Source organism: Mustela erminea, chromosome 2 (genome assembly GCF_009829155.1).
Source record: "Mustela erminea isolate mMusErm1 chromosome 2, mMusErm1.Pri, whole genome shotgun sequence".
In the NCBI taxonomy this organism is placed as follows: Eukaryota; Metazoa; Chordata; class Mammalia; order Carnivora; family Mustelidae; genus Mustela; species Mustela erminea.
Window position 1 is genome coordinate 113,574,477 of NC_045615.1, and position 17,045 is coordinate 113,591,521.

The 17,045-nt window shown below is 37.1% G+C and overlaps 1 protein-coding gene across 6 annotated transcripts in view; it reads right to left on the reverse strand.

The window, feature by feature from the left end:
• The window catches only part of KCNIP4 (potassium voltage-gated channel interacting protein 4), a 1,139,639-nt gene that overhangs the window by 131,616 nt on the left and 990,978 nt on the right, over positions 1-17,045 (reverse strand). Inside the window, exon 2 of one of the 6 annotated variants that reach the window (XM_032333977.1) lies at positions 2,106-2,207. The exons of the other annotated variants lie outside the window; for them this stretch is intronic. Within the exon in view, the coding sequence (XP_032189868.1) occupies positions 2,106-2,207 (102 nt within the window). The remainder of the gene's footprint in view (positions 1-2,105; positions 2,208-17,045) is intronic. 6 annotated transcript variants of the gene reach the window in all.

A 17,045-nucleotide genomic window follows, 5' to 3' on the forward strand; every position in this document is an offset into this window, starting at 1 on the left:
CAAATAGTGGCAATAAAAACGTCCACAGCTTCAATATTGGGAATGATTGAGGCCGGGACATCATTCTGGGATTACGGCCTCTTAGGTTGCTGATGACACATTATGTTTTTGTTTGTAAGACAATGTGTGTGGTGTGTGCGATGAGTGGAAAAAATTGAAGCAATGGATCTCAACAATAACTTAAATTTTTCTCCATCAGATTGTCACCAATAAAAGTAATTTTGTTCTGTGCCCTCTCCCCACAGAATGTTCCAGTAGAATAGAAAGTTTGTAAAGCTCTTTTATTTACTACTATATCTCCCCAAATGAGAATAGGAACTGACACGTAATACATACGGTGTACTGGCATGTAATACATTTATGGTGACTGAATAAGTGAATTAATTAAATCTTATTATTATGATAAATTTTGTCTAAAGAATGCACTGAAGTTACTATTTTATCCTAGGACTTTGACTGGATGTATCAGGTTGTTTGAGGTACTTTCTATAGTTTCCCTATTTACATTATAGAGATCAGTGAAATTTAAAATAATTAAATAATACATTTTAATACATTTTACTTACTTAAAACAAAAAATACATTTTTTATATCACTGAGCCTATCAATTCCTATAAGACGGTGAGGCAGAATATAAAAAGAGTTGGTGAAGGCATGGGTTAGAGCCCCACACATAGAATGTGTTAGCGAGATTCTTCATACGCTGTTTCATCACTGCCAAAGAACAACACCTTCTCTGTCTGATTCTAACAGTTGTTTGATGTTTGAAAAAAACTGTATATGAAATAATGTAAACAGGGGACACCAGAGTGCCTCAGTCAGTTAAACCTCTGCCTTCAGCTCAGGTCATGACCCCAAAGTCCTGGGATTGAGTCCTGTGTAGGGCTCCCTGCTCAGCCGGGGGTCTACTTCCTCCTCTCCGTCTGTGTTCAATCTCTCTCTCTCAAATAAATAAATAAATAAAGTCTCAAAAAAAAAAAAGAGTGTAAACACAGGATAAATGTAAATGTTTGTTATAAATTGTATCTAGCATCATTATAAAATAAATAAAACATTGTCCTTTAGATACCCTCTACCTTCTACTCCTCAAGATTGTCACAAAATTGGAGAGAAAGAGAAGGTGGAGAGAGTGAAGGTTAGTCTTCGATGTCATCTTGGCTAAGTTAGGCACCCAGTTATCTCAAACAACACTAATCTCAATGTTGCTGTCAAGGTATTCTGCAGACCTGGTTAACATCTACCAACAGTCGACTCTATGAAAAGGAGATGACCCTAGATAATGTGGGTGGACCTCATCCCAGGCTGAACAGCCAGGCAAAAACTGAGATTTCCTGGGAAGAAGGAATTCTGTATCAAGACTGAAGTCTCCCATCCTGCCTGAGTTTCCAGCCTGGCAGCCTGCCCTAAGGATTTCAGACACGCCAGCCCCCACAGTCATGGGAACCAATTCCTAAAAATAAATACCTTTATACATGTTTGTGTGGATATGCATACGTGTGCATATTTACACACATATGCATGTGTCTATGCATGTATATGTGTGTATGAATGTATATATTGGTTCTGTTTTCCTAGAGAACCCTGAGTGATGCAGAGAGAGAGAGTGAGCAAAGGAAAAAGAAAAACCTATTTACATAAATGGTTTCCATTTTGTAGTAGCTTTTCTAACCTAGTGATTCTTCTGAACTTTGGGGGTATCTGAGTGGTGTGTGCCAAATGCATGGATGAGTCAGAAAATCTACAAGGTGATGCAGGGTGAAGTGTGTAGCAGCTCTGCTAACCAGTGAGCCCATGGAAATCCCAAGGCTACTCTCACCTCTCAGATCAAACAGAAACTTCCAAAAGTTTTGAAGTCCAGGCTCTCGTAACTAACACTGTGCCATCAGCCTGCCAGATGGGAAGGGCCTCACAATCGCACAAAAGTTCCCCTGGGCGTTTGGGTACACTAGAGTACATCAATAGACTTGGTTTTGCATAATATAACATATAGATTTTTTTTTTTCCCTTTAGAAGCAGAGAACTGGAGTGCATGCAGACCTAAAAGAACAAAACAAACAAACAGGCAGGGTGTTGGGGGGAGAAAAAAAAAACAAAAACAAACTTGCTTTGAACAGCAGGAGACGACGTTTTGGCAGCTGAGCAGGGCAAGAGCTTCATGAGCCGCTCTTTAATGCTGCGCTTGGTGCTGTTCTGAGCGTAGAGGAAACCTAGAACATATGCGATGGGTTCTGTTAATGCTGTCTGCGGAAAGAAACGGGCATGCTGCACGGCTTATCACAGGAAGCTGGGCAGGCAAGGGACGGATGCAGACATCTGCTAAGCAGGCAATCACAGGCAGTGGGTTGGGACCCCAGAAGGAAAAAAAAAAAAATGGAAATAATCCCCCCCCCCTTTCTCATTGTTTAGGTTTTCTTTTCAAAACTTTTCCATATGTTGCATTTAATCATACGGTGCATTAGCTAGTGGAAATAGAATTTCGCGAGTCTTTTTGAGCAGTTAAAGTAAAATTTGGTGGCTTTTTTTGGCCTGAGGTTAGGAAGATCACTGAAAGAATTAATGGGATTGAACTGTCTATATTCAAACCAGAGTTGGGGCCCATGTGACAATTTTCTGTTCTTGTTGCTCCCCGTCTTTGATTACAGAGGCGATAGACGCCCTGAATAAATCATTCACACCGCAATCACCTGTTAGTACCTTTGCCTTCCCTGAAAGTGAGACAATAGATGTCCTTGATATTCAGCCTCAGCCTCATTAGCACAAGTGGATATGCCCAGAGATGCAACCTGGCTTTTTTTCACATGTGCGTATTAATGGACAGAATTATTCAAGCAAAGTAATTCCAGAAGAAGCAAGGCATGTTCACAAAATGTTAACCCTGGAATAGATGGAGTTGTATATGTGACTTCACATGGTTATGGACCAGTCAAGGAAAATCAATAGCACTTGGGTGGGCAAGTTAGTAAAAAATTAAAAAAAAAAAAAAATCTTGGAACAACTGTTGCTGTCAAGACCCACAACTGTCCAACTCATCATTAACTTGTCCACTAAACGCCCAGCGCCCGAATTTGTATGTTGATATATAAATATATATATATAGTCCCCCCTCCAAATTAATTCAGAAATTGTTGAATATAAGGCAATAATAAGAGAATCAATTCAAATCTAGGTTAGACCATCTTCTATCTTTATAATATGGGCCTGGCAATGCATCATGTGTTGTTTTCTACTTTATAATTCCTACCTTAGAATTTTAAAGAGTTCTGACCACAAGGCTACTAATCTATTTCCTTTTGGGGATATTCTACCACATCATCAGGGTGCACTGGGTAAAAACTTGATGAATCTTTTGTGTGGGGGAGGACAGAGAACTAGTAGATACATAAATCAAATCATATCATTTCTCTTTGTAAAAGCTCTCTATAACCTTTATGCTATTCTTTGGAGAAAAAAATCACACTTGCTACCACAGACACCAATCCCTGAATGAGCTGGCCATGCCTTACTCTCTGACAACATTTTAACCATCCTCTTGCTCTAGACTATTGGCCAGTGGCCAGGCTATTCTTCTTACCTTTGTTGGAACTCATAAAACAAGTCTCTCCTCTGCCCTTGACACTTATATGGTACGGAATGTCTTGTTTATTTAATATCCCAAGTGCTAATTGATCATCTGGCACATAAGAAGAGATCAATAAATGTCTGACAAATGAGTGAATAAATTTACTTTCAATACCAAAACAAGACCTGATTTCATTTCCTTGATTAGTATCTAAGTTAGTTTTTTAGCTTATAAAATAAATCAGATTTACATAGAAAGAAATCTTTAGTTGGCTTCTTCCTTGTACGTTTGTAGAGGGACACACCCATCTAAGTACTGTTTCCTCTATAAATATCTTCTGGAACATTAGGATTTTGCTTTATTTTAGCTTCCCAAGCATGACAGTCTGCTCTCTTCTTTGGACATTTCAAATCCCTGCCACTGTATGCACAGTCTGGTGACCCTTCACCAAAGATCAACTTCAAAATGTCCATGCAGACTTTAAAACTCAATACAAGCACATTTACTTCTGGTTAACTTCTGCTGTGGTATCTCCACGCTTCCTGAAGGAAAGGGCCTCCTCCATCCCCTGCTCTATCTTTTCTGTTGTTTCGGCTGCACTTCCTCCTGCTACTGTTATGGGTATCACATCCTACTATAGGGTAAGACCCTATTCTGATAAGGAATTAGAAAGAAAAGGTTCTACCAGCCATCTGCAGTAGGAGAAAGGCTTTAGTCGTACCTAGTACCCAGCTCTTTCACTTCATGTTTGATTTCTTGGTGTCCAGCCAAACTCCATAGGCACCCCTGAAATTGTCACATGACAAACACTCAAGAAATATTTGCTAGTTGCTTGATTTCCTCCTTTCCCCTTAAATTCTGATACTTGCCAAGCTCACTCTATCTATAACAGCTGCAGGACTCTCAGGTCTAGGTGTAGGAGAGGGAGCTTCCTGCCTCCCAAGCTCAGGCTATTAATGGTTACTCCCTGACTCCACCCCATTTTGGTAATTAATGATGTTCTCCCTTGGAACATCTTTTGAACTGGACTATAATGTTTTGAACTGGACTATACATTTGTTGTTTTTAATCAGGAGTCAGAAGTCCCAGATTTTAGTTCTTGTTCAGTGACCTTGGACAGGTTATTAAACTTTTTTGGGTTTCTGTCTTTTTTTGTAAAACAGAAGGACTTATACTAAAGGATATTTGTTGTAAAAATACAGTTTAAGGATCCCTTTTAGAAATACATTTAAATAGAAATTGTATATGACTTCTAAGTAGTTTTTATTTCCTGGTAGATAAACAAATCAACTTTTATTTGACTATAGACATTATTCAAATTCTCTAGGGTCTTTTCCTTCAAAATAAATAAGAATATGATTTATCATAATTGTTGAAAAATGATATAAACAAAGTCCCCAAAGTTTCCAAATTATGTGGAAAAACAAATATTTTATTTTATTTTAATTCTAGTATAGTTATCATTTAGTGTTATATTAGTTTCAGGAATACAATACAGTGATTCAACACTTCCATACATCACCCAGTGCTCATCATGACAAGGGCTTTCCTTAATCTACCTTGTTTTTACAGTGTATTCTCCTCAATGAGAACTTTAGCTTTCTTAAGTTAGGTTGTAGACACCATATAATTTCCTCTATCTCTGTACCTCTCTCTCTGCTACCAGATATTTCTGTTCTTTTCCTCTTAAAGTGTAGTGGTTGAGTGGTCAAGCACTGTAGTGAAACAGCCTGAAACCAGATCCCAGTATCTTATGACATTGGGTAAGTTTATTGAATCCCTCTAAATCTCAGTTTCCTCAACAACAGAATGGATTAATAATAATATCTACCTCATAAATTTGTTAGAATCTAATGAGATAATAAAGCACTTATTTAGCACAATGATTGTTCATAATTTCATAATGTACATTCAATAGATATTAATTTTTTTTTCAGTTCTTTGGGTATATGATATTTCCTCCTACCTCAGGTCCTTTCTAGATGCTATTACCTCTAACTGAGCTTTTCTTTCCCCCCCCCCCTTTGTGGCTTGGTTAACTCCTGTCTGCCTTGAGATTTCAGTTCAATATCACTTTCTGAGGAAAATCCTACATGACAGATGAAACTAGATTATGAACAGCTCTATTATATTCTTGTAGAGTTTCCTATATTTCTCCTTCATGACATTATCATGAATATAATTAAAACAATTGATGACATTATTTTATATTTGATACATATCTTTCCTACTGCAGTATAAGATTAAGGATATCTACATTCAGCTTTTAGAGAGTAACCATTGCTGACTGTTATCCCACTATAAGAAACCATAATGCTGGTCAAACCATATGATGCAACTGTTTTCAAGTATTGAACAACAAGAAATCTAGAACTGTAGTACTTCAGAGAAAAGAAATCTAAGAGGTAACCTCCGCAAGTGCCCTGGCTCTCTCTACCTAGTGGCATGTTCTTTCCATAGTCCAGAGGGATACAGTTCATGCTTATAGACCTCAGAATTCTGGACTCCCAAAGTGACTAGAATTTGCAGGAGAAGGTGCTCGAAAGGAGAGAATTGATATGTGTGTCAGAGGGAAGGATTTGTGAGAAGATTAAATGTGGGTTATTGTGATGATTAATTTTATGTGTCAACTTGGCTGAGCTAAGAGGTGCTTTGATAGCTGGTAAGATATCATTTGAGTGTGTCTGTGAGGGTGTTTCTGGAAGAAATGAGTATTTGAATGGGTAGACTGAGTGAAGAAAATCACCTTCACCAATGCTAGTGGCATCATCTAGTAAGTTGAGGGCTTGAATAGAACAATGGTCAGAGGAAGGGTGAATTGGGACATCCATCTTCTCCCGCCCCAGACATTGGCATTCCTGATTCTCAGGCCTTTGGGTTTGAACTAGAACTATACCACCAACTTTCCTGGCAGATTGTGGGTCTTCTCAGCCTCAATAACTGTGTGAGCCAATCTTTCATTGTATCCATATTTATCTACATGTCTATCTCCAATTGGTTCTGTTTCTCTGGAGAACCCTGACTAATACAGTCACTGATCAAGACCTGAGTCATGCATGTTCAAGATCAGATCCCATAATACCGAGGAGGCACAAGCTGCCAAAGGGCTGAGAATTGAATGGAAATACCAGAAGTCATGTCATGCTGGGAGATGAAATTCTGACCCAAAAGGAAAGAAAAAAAAAAAAAAAAAAAGGAAGGAAGAGAAAAAACCACACTGCTGCAGTAAACACCACTGGCATTCACTGGAGAGCTCAGACAGACCATGTTTTTGAGGTAAGAATCATTTCCTAGAGTAAGGGCCACATCCTATGACTACATGTAAAACCAAAATTGACCTATCCTAACAAATAATAGAATGAAAGTTGTTAAGACCAGAGGAAGTGCTAGTAACTATGGAATGCCTTCTAGAACAATACTCAACACTCTTGAAAAGAAGATAAAATCCAAACTCCTTACACTGCATTTTAACAATCACACCATCGAAAATGAGCTGACTTGTTAAGGAATGGAAAAATGTGACCCATAATCAAGTTCTTGAGAAAAAGGATCAATAGAAACAGACCTAGAAAAAAAAAAAAAAAAAAAGAAACAGACCTAGGGATGACACAGATATCAAAATACATAGAAAATGGCATAAAGTAGAAGATGGTCATAGCAAGTAACCAGTTGAAAAATTTGGGCAATGAAATTAAAACTATAAAAAGAAAACAAATAAAAATTCTAAAAATGAGAATTAAAATATCAAAAATATAAAAACTTCCTTAGGTGGACTTAACAGCAGATGGGAGACTACTGAAGAAAGAGTCATGAGCTTGAATAGAGATGAAAAGAGACAAATCATCCAATCTGAATAACAGAGAAAAGGTGATTAAAAAGTAAATAGATTTTTAGTAATTAAAAGAAGATATCAAGTCATCTAACATGAATGTATTTTTTTAAAAAAAGATGAATCAGGAAAGAAGAGCTTGCAAAAAAATGTCCCAAATATTCCAAATTTAGTTATAATCATTAATGTACAGATCCAGGAAACTTATTGAACCACAATCAAGATAAATACTAGAAGAATCATGTATAAGTACACCATAGTCAAATTGCTGAAAAAAAATGGGGAAAAAAGCTTAAAAAACCCAAATCTAGAATAAAAAGACATATTACAAATAGAGATAAAATAATATAAGAATGGTTTCTCACAGAAATAACAGAGGCCAGAATACAATGGAATAAGTTCTGGGGGAATATACAGACTTTCAATCCAGACTTCTATATTCAGTGAAAATAGTTTTTTGAGAAGGAAAGTGAAATAAAGATATTTTCAGACAAACCAAAGTTGAGAAAAGTCATAGCCACTAGAGCTGCATTACCAGAAATACTGAAAGAATTTCTTTAGGGTTAAAGGAAATGACGTGATATGAAGATCTACAGATAGAAACAAAGAGCAAAATTAAGAGCCTTGGAAATTGGAATTACATAATTTTATTTCCTTTGTTTAAAACAACAATGACAAAACATATTGTGACATTCATTATATTTATAGATATAAAATTTGACAATATCATAAGGGCGGGAAGGCAAATGCAAATTTACTGATAGTACATTTTACACTAAGTGGTATAATATCAACACTAAGTAGTCTGAATAAAGGCAGGAGACATATTACAACCTCTAGATGCTAGGGAAATAGGTAAGGAATAGTAAGAGGTGGTGCAGTTGAAAAGCCAACTGAGGAAATAAAATGGAATACCAAAAATATTCAATTAATTGTGAAGAAGTCAGGGACAGAGGAGTAGAAAAGCAAAGAGAGCATAAAAAGACAGCAGACTATATTCAACCATATCCTCAAATCAGAAAGCAAATCTTTCTTATCTACTACTGTATCCCCATTACCTTGCATAATGCCTGTTATATAAAAAGTGTCAATCAATATCTGCTGAAAGCATGAAATCAGATTATATGTTATATTATGGTCTCAACATATACAGATTAGCTGCATGTCTATAATTAGCAGATACATTTAAAATATGCATGGTGTATTTCCTCAGTGTGGGTGAAGCAGTCTCCTCCCCAACTCTAAATGGACATCTGGGTATGAAGGCTTTCTGCTAAGGATGAGTCTGACTACATTCCAAAACCAATAATACTAAAAGAAATTTAATGTTGAAGGTTTGTCAAACAGCAGAATGCCTTAGTATGCAGGACATTTTACCATCATGAACACTCTTTGATAGATTAAAAACCTTACATCACATAAATATTTATTCATTTATTTAAAACAAGCATTTATTGTAGCTCTTATAAACATTTAAATAATGTTTATTGTATACTATGGATATAGATGGGTTATATAAGAAAAAGTCCCTGCTCTCCAGAGTCTAACCAGGTACATCAGTATTAACACCGATTGCATTGCATGATTAATTTGCCAATTTCCTTCACTAAATCTCAGATTTGCTGAAGGATTCTGTGCATCCATTAATTCATTTATTCAAAAATCATTTATTGAGTGGTTAGAACGTGCTAGACATGGTCCAGGTGCTGGGAATAATGTGAGTGAATAAAACAGACACCAACTCTTACTCTTTTTCATCAGACATTATATTCAGAGAAAAGTAAAAAAAAATAAATAGCAAAATATAAAGTCTGTCAGTTAGAAAACAAAGATGAGGCATAGAGACTTCTGTTGGTGAGTAGGATTGGGAGGTGGAGTGGAAGAGTCTGGTATTTTTCAATGTGGTTGCCAGGGAAGGATTCAGTGGAGTTATATTTGAGCAAACATGTCTAATGAGATGAGAAAGTGTCTTACTCTGTTTTGATTATTAGCATTATTAGCAACTACTGCAGCATATTATATATATTAGGCACTAATATAGGTATGTTCAATGATTAATCTTCTCTATTTATTAAGTTTTTCAATTAATTCTTATGGACACCTACATGGATGGGTTAATACCTTAAATTAATTGGCTATATAAACCTTTGAGTCCAATGATCTGTTCATAATTTATGGCCTTAGAGATCAAAATTAATCCAACTCCCTTTTTTCATCAAGAAGTTAGGGGTGCCTGGGTGGCTCAGTGGGTTAAAGCCTCTGCCTTCGGCTCAGGTCATGATCTCAGGGTCCTGGGATCAAGCCCCGCATCAGGCTCTCTGTTCAGTGGGGAGTCTGCTTCTCCCGTTCTCTCTCCCTGTCTCTCTACCTACTTGAGATCTCTCTTTCTATAAAAAAAATTAAAAAAAAAAAAAACCCAAAAGACAAAACCTTAAAAAAAAAGAAGTTAAACCAGAGATCTAGCACTTCAAAACTCCTGAAACAAAGTAATACAAAAAGAATAAAAAGTAAGAGTACAAATAAATAGATCACTGCACATTGTGATACAATTGAATGAAAATGTCTTCATTTTACCAGTGGGAAAGATTTCATCTTAAAAAGTCTGACATTACTGAAAATTAATCAGCCTAGGGTGTTTGGCCCATATTTGTGACCCCCTCTCCCCCCAGATTTCAGTGGTCATATATCTCAGTGGTCATTTTGCACTGACTGCTTTTCCTGTTCTACAATAAATGGCACTACATGTAAATGTCAGGTGTCCACAGTGAGTGATGGGCTTGAATTATGAATTCAACAACTAATGACAACAGTGATAAACATGGCAATTTTGCCACAATGAGAAGCATGCTTATCTTCCTCCATTTGTAGTACAGCTGATAGCAAAAACGAATACTTTCTGTGGCTTTGCACGGGAATAAAGTCTCCTACTCCATAACTAACAACGCTGTTCAGGTTCTTTCTTGTGCTTTTGAATTATGGACAATGTTCTTCTTCCTAGATGTTCAGCCTGTAGATGTCACATGGAGGAAAAGAGCTAATGATGTTTCCATAGACATGGTGTCTTCCCTGGAATCAGTAACTATGACCAAGCGCCAAGAGTTTCAGTGGCACTGTGATCCCATCTGTATGTCCCTCCTTTGAATCACTTGCAAACTGATTTATGAGCAGTGACTTGATGTTGAAACTAGGAAGTATATTTTTGACTAGTTGCAAATGTGAACTTATCCGACAGCATGTTTATTTTTCAGATAAGCTTATGGCTTATAAGTACACACACACATTTTATTTTGTATTTCCAAATTTATTTCTAAAAAAGAAGGTCCCAAATAATTTTGGGTTCATACTCTATTGAAAACTGCTGCCAACTACGCCCATTGTTACTGGTCCTGCTGTCAGTTCTGGATGTAATTGTTCACCTTTAGGAAGGGCAACAGCCGGGTTAATGACTGAAAATGAGGGGAAAATATCTACATTTAATTTTGAAACTTTATGAATGTTGGAGGCAGAGCTCTGACCTTCCTAATTGACTGGTTTTGTTTTCCCTGGTTGTAAACAAGTTACATTTTATCTATCAGTTAATCCAGAATGAGGAAGCCAGAAGGTACCTGAATTTGCTGGAAATGATCTACAGAATCTAAATATAAATAGAGTGAGTTTGACTCTACTTAGAGATGCTACTTGAAGACACCTGTTTCTCATAAAATGAGTGCCACTCGGTCTGTCAGCCATTCAGGCTCCCTCCTGTGTCTCTCTCTGTCCCTGTTTTCTCTAGCTCACTCTCCCCCTCTCTTCCTTAGCCTTTGTCACTTCTTTACCTGTCTTCTCCTTGCTCTCTATCTTTGTGCTTCTCACACTCCACGTTTTTCTCTCTTTGTCCTTCTATATCTCTATTTGTATCTCTCTTTTATCTTTCTCTGCTCTCTGTCCTTCCCTGCCTATTACTCAGTTTCTCTCTCAATCAAGGCAGGGTTCTACTGAATTTTCTTTACCTTTGTGTTGACTGCAAGTCTCATGAAAAATGCAGAGAGAGCTTTAGTCAACAGACTACAGGATAATTATTGTACCTTATTGCTGGGCAAATATTAGTAAACAACTGGATGGCTAAGAGCTATAAGGCTTTCTAAACCAGTACTAAGTGCTTGTGATTGTCCACATTAACACCCCCTTCTCTTGGCAGAATGAGTCAAAGAATACTAGCAGAAAACAAAAACATGGAAAAGTTGTCAGTTTTCTTTGGGTTCCTTTAAAATTGATCATTGAAACCCAATTTTCCTTCGTTCTTCTGCACAAATGACCCAAACTGCTTATATGGTGTGTGGGAGTTGGGAAATTATCTATAGTTCTCTAAAAGTAGGGGTTTGCCCTGGACAGTGCCAATTTACAACAAGGGTCTTAACATCCCGTCTGTTAGTATCCACTTTTCATGTCCAAAGTGTTCCAATTTAAGATGACAAATTACATGAGCAACAAGTGTGGTCTGGTCCCATAATGTTCAGTCACTGTCAAAATGGCCACTTCATTATATGGTAAATAATGTAAATGTGCAATTTCATTTTTTAAAATAGCTATAAGTAGGAGCATCTGAGTCGCTTAGTCAGTTAAGTCTCTGTCTTTGGCTCAGGTCATGTTCCTGGGGTCCTGGGATTGAGCCCTGTGTTAGGATTCCTACTCAGTGCGGAGCCTGCTTCCCCTCACCCCCCGCCTGCCTCCCTGCCTACTTGTGATTTCTGTCAAATAAATAAATAAAATCTTTAAAAAAAAGGTATTCTTGCCAACATAAAAAATGTAAATAATTTAGGATGTATTAATAATTATAACATTTGTAGCAGAAAGTCTAGCCACTTTGGAATCAGAAAGAACTAGTTTGAATCTAGGCTTTGCCATTTTTCACTTTGAGACTTTAGATAAGTAACCTAACCTCACTGAGCCTTTTTGATCTCACCTGTAATCATGGGGGAAATAACATCAGGATAAACAGTAAAGCAGGAACGTTCTCTACATTTTACTTGAACGTGATCTTGCCCTTAGAAACGAAGGACATAAATAATACCTAAAATGCAGTGTTCTAACACAACAATAAGAACTTTCTATGTGCCAAGCACTTTACAAGCATTATATCATTTAACCTTCCTATGAACTCCATGTGGCAGATAATAACATGATAGCCAAATTATAGGTAAGGGAATTAAGGGTATAAAGCTTTGAAGGAGCAGGACCAGGATATGAGCATATGTCTCTCTGTCTCAATCTAGGTAGACATTCTGACTTCTCTACTGCACTAATGATGGCTCTAATAAATCACCAGAACACTTCACTTATTGGGTCTGACTGTGTAACCTTTGGCTATAGCATGTCTGGTTCACTTTGTGGGGGGGGTTCTTTATTTCCTTCCCCAACCCCTCAGTTAGGCTTCTTAAATCATCCTATCTTGAATATAGTGCCCAAAACTTGGTGACCTATGTTCCTTTACTAGAAATGCTGCCTCTAATTCTATTTTTTCTGTAGGACATCTATCAATTTCCTGGTGGTATTAAAAAGTAATATTGCAGTTGAAGAGAAAACTGCACTAGAAGATCCAATTTCTTCATCTGAAAAATGGTGCTAATATGTGACACTTACTAATGGCAAAGAAGGTAGGAGATGAATGAAGTAATTGTTTCTGCAAAACTTTCGAATGCTAGAAGAAATGCAATGAAACCCATTATAACTTCCAACATGAAACATCACTTTCTTATTCTTTTGGGTCACTGTATGTAATCTTTTTTCAAAACTGCATTTATCCTATAAAATTATTTGTTCATTAGTCTAACCAATAGGTACTTATTGAGTATATTATAAGGCAGACCCTGTGATAGGTATTTGGGATGATAATCAGATAAGACATGCAGTGAAGCTCAAGTGTTTACAATTTTGTGAATACCAATTAATTAGCCCTGGCTACTCATTAGAATCACGAGAATGGATTACAAATTCGCTATGCCTGATCACTCCAGACCAAGTGAATCAGCTAACTCAAATGGGAAACCCAATTTATTTCTGTAAGATTTATTTATTTGAGAAAGAGAGAGAGAGAGAGAGATGGTGCTTTTGAGTGGGGGGAAAGGGCAGAGGGAGAGAATCTCAAGCAGACTCCGTGCTGAACATGGAGCTCATAGTGAGGCTTGGTCTCATAACCCATGTTATCATGACCTGAACTGAAACCAAGAATTAAGTGCTCAACTGACTGAGTCACCCAGGACCTCCAGGAAGCCCAGTTTAGAACCATTGTCCTGTTCTGCACCAAACCACATGCAGATAGGTTTTACTAAGAACTATAGTTTTACAATTTTGATATGGACATTACATCAGGTTGAATGGTGTCTCTCAAAAATTCATGTTCATGGTGAACCTTAGAATGGGACTCTTGGAAAATAGAGTCTTTGCAGATATAATTAGTTAAGATGAGGTCATGCTGAATTTAGGATGGGCCCTAAATCAAATGATGTGTGTCCTTATAAGATAAAGGACACACACACACACACACACACACACAGAGGAAAGAAGGCCATACAAAGATGGAGGCAGAGATTGGATTGATGCAGCTATGAGCTAAGAAATGCTAATGATTGCCCTCAACCACCAGAAATTAAAAGACAGGCATGAAATAGAATATCCCTCAGAAACTCCATAAGGAACCAACCATGTTGATACATGGTTGACACACTTAATTTAAGACTTCTCTCCTAATCTGTGAGAGAATACACTTTTGTGGTTTGTAGTAATTTATTACAGAAGCCATAAGAAACTAACACAGATATCAGTTAATGAATTTTCTAGGATGCCAGAAAAAATCAAATTATATCATGGCCACATATTCCTCCTCTACTTAGAACACTTCTTTTATATATGGAGTTCTTCAAAATCTAAGACATGGTGTTGTACTTATGATACCTTCTTAATGGTACTGGTATTTTTTTGCAAATTCTCACTAAGCATATTTACACTAGGTAAATTAATTTACAACACCCTACAGGTGAGTAAATTTTTCACTTTGGAGTTGACATGCTCTATATTCTGCAGTTAGGGTTAAGTAAATCTCTTTTGAGGATAAGCATTCACAAATAACTAAACTAGAAGTAAGAGTCTTCCCTTCCTTGTTTCTAGTTAATTAACTAATCTGATATTTATTGAATTTTAGATGACTTTCAGTATCCCTGAGACTAATAGCCAAATTCCCTACAATGGCTTGCAAAGTGTGCCCATTGCTCCCACCAAAACTCCTCTGTCTTTTTTTTTTTTAATTTTTTTATAAATTAATTCATTTATTTTCAGAAAAACAGTATTCATTATTTTTTCACCACACCCAGTGCTCCATGCAATCTGTGCCCTCCATAATACCCACCACCCGGTACCCCAACCTCCCACCCCCCCGCCACTTCAAACCCCTCAGATTGTTTTTCGGAGTCCATAGTCTCTCATGGTTCACCTCCCCTTCCAATTTCCCCCAACTCCCTTCTCCTCTCTATCTCCCCATGTCCTCCATGCTATTTGTTATGCTCCACAAATAAGTGAGACCATATGATAATTGACTATCTCTGCTTGACTTATTTCACTCAGCATAATCTCTTCCAGTCCGGTCCATGTTGCTACAAAAGTTGGGTATTCATCCTTTCTGATGGAGGTATAATACTCCATAGTATATATGGACCACATCTTCCTTATCCATTTGTCCGTTGAAGGGCATCTTGGTTCTTTCCATAGTTTGGCGACCGTGGCCATTGCTGCTATAAACATTGGGGTCCAGATGGCCCTTCTTTTCACAACATCTGTATCTTTGGGGTAAATACCCAGGAGTGCAATTGCAGGGTCATAGGTCTGTCTTTTCTTCTTTTTTACTCTTCTGATTCTGAACTTGCTATTGACTGGTCTCTTCTCCTGAAATGTTTTATCTCAAATATCTCCCAGATCACTCCCTTACTTCTCTCAGGTCTTTAGTCCAAAATGGACATTTCAATGACACCTTCTTGGCTATCCTATCTAAACCTGAACTGTCACCTAACCACTCACCTAACCACTCTCTCCTGCCTTACTTCACACCGTATGTTGGTTTATTACACTGGTTGACTTTGTCCTCCCCAAAGTCATATGTCAATGACATAACCCCCATTATCTCAGAATGTGACTGTATTGAAGACAAAGCCTTGAAAGAGACAATCAGCTTAAAACGAGACCGCTGGTGTGTGCCTTAATCCAATCTGACTGGTGTCCTTAGAAGAAGATGAGGAGACACCAGGAATGCCTTGAGCACAGAGCAAAGGCCATATGAGGACACAGGGAGAAGGCAGTCATCTTCAATCCAAGGAAAGAGGCCTGGGGAGAAACTAAACTGTTGACATCTTGATCTTGAACTTCTAGCTTCCAGAACTATGAGAAAATACATTCCTGTTGTGTAAGCTACCCATCTTTTGTTATAGCAGCCCGAGAAAACCAATACAGTTAACCATAAAATCTATTGTCCAACCTGGAACACCACCTAAAATAAAAAGGGGGCACTATAATCATGATATCAAGATGATTGGCATAAACCCAGACTTCCAGGTATCACAGAACTTTCTGTAGCCTTATCAATAGTGCCTGTCACTATTAATGTACAGTGTACTTAAGTTGTGTGTTTATTGCTTGCCTGTCTCCACTGGGTAGTAAATTCATTGTGGGCATGGATTTTCTGTATTTTTACTACTTTATTCCCAGTATCTAAGTATATGACATGTCGTTCCTTCTCAATTAAAAATGTGTTAAATAAATTAATGTTAACCGTAGTGAATGGTTTTGGTTTACTGATTTTATACAAAAGACTTTATATAAAAGATCTTCATGTGACTACTAATTATTTTGCACCTGCTACCTGCTAGACAGAGGACTAGACATCTTATATATGCTATCATTCATTCTTAAAATGATTTTACAAGCTAGGTATGATCCCTATTTTATACTTTAAATTTTGAACTTAAATACATCAGAGTATTTAGGTCACTTCTATATCCCTCAGCAAGTAGGTAGGGATTCAAATTCAGGTCTACATCTCTTTATGCAGAAAAGATGCTGACACATTCTCAGCAGTTAGAAAAGAACATAAATGCAGATTTCCAACTCAACAAGTCCATTGAAATAATCAATATGTATTAGCCTCAATATTGTACCTGTTGAGGTAGAAGGAGTATTCACAAATTATATCAATGTGGGTTCAGAAGAAGTCATGTTTAATTAAACAGTGTAAGTGGAAAGAGTCCCAAATACTTTAATCCTAACTTCTCTATCAGCACTACAGAAAAATCAAGAATAACAAATCAATATCCCTAAGATGGATATGAGTATCTCTTCCTGCTAATTTAATTTTAATAACTAATGCTTTAGGCTGAGGCACAATGTAAAATATTGTCCTTGAAAACAGGAAGCTCTGTTTGCTGCTCAGGATTTTTATTTATTAGAAACTGAAACAGGAAAATCTGATGTTAAATTTATCATAGTAGCTGAGGGGCTACATCTTGCTGAAGAAAATTAATTGCATGCCAGTTTAGTAGATGTTGTCTGATAACTTTTTGTAACTATCTTGACCACATCAAAATGTTGCCTAAGAGAATTCTTTGAGTTACATAAAGTCACATTTTGCATGCAAAT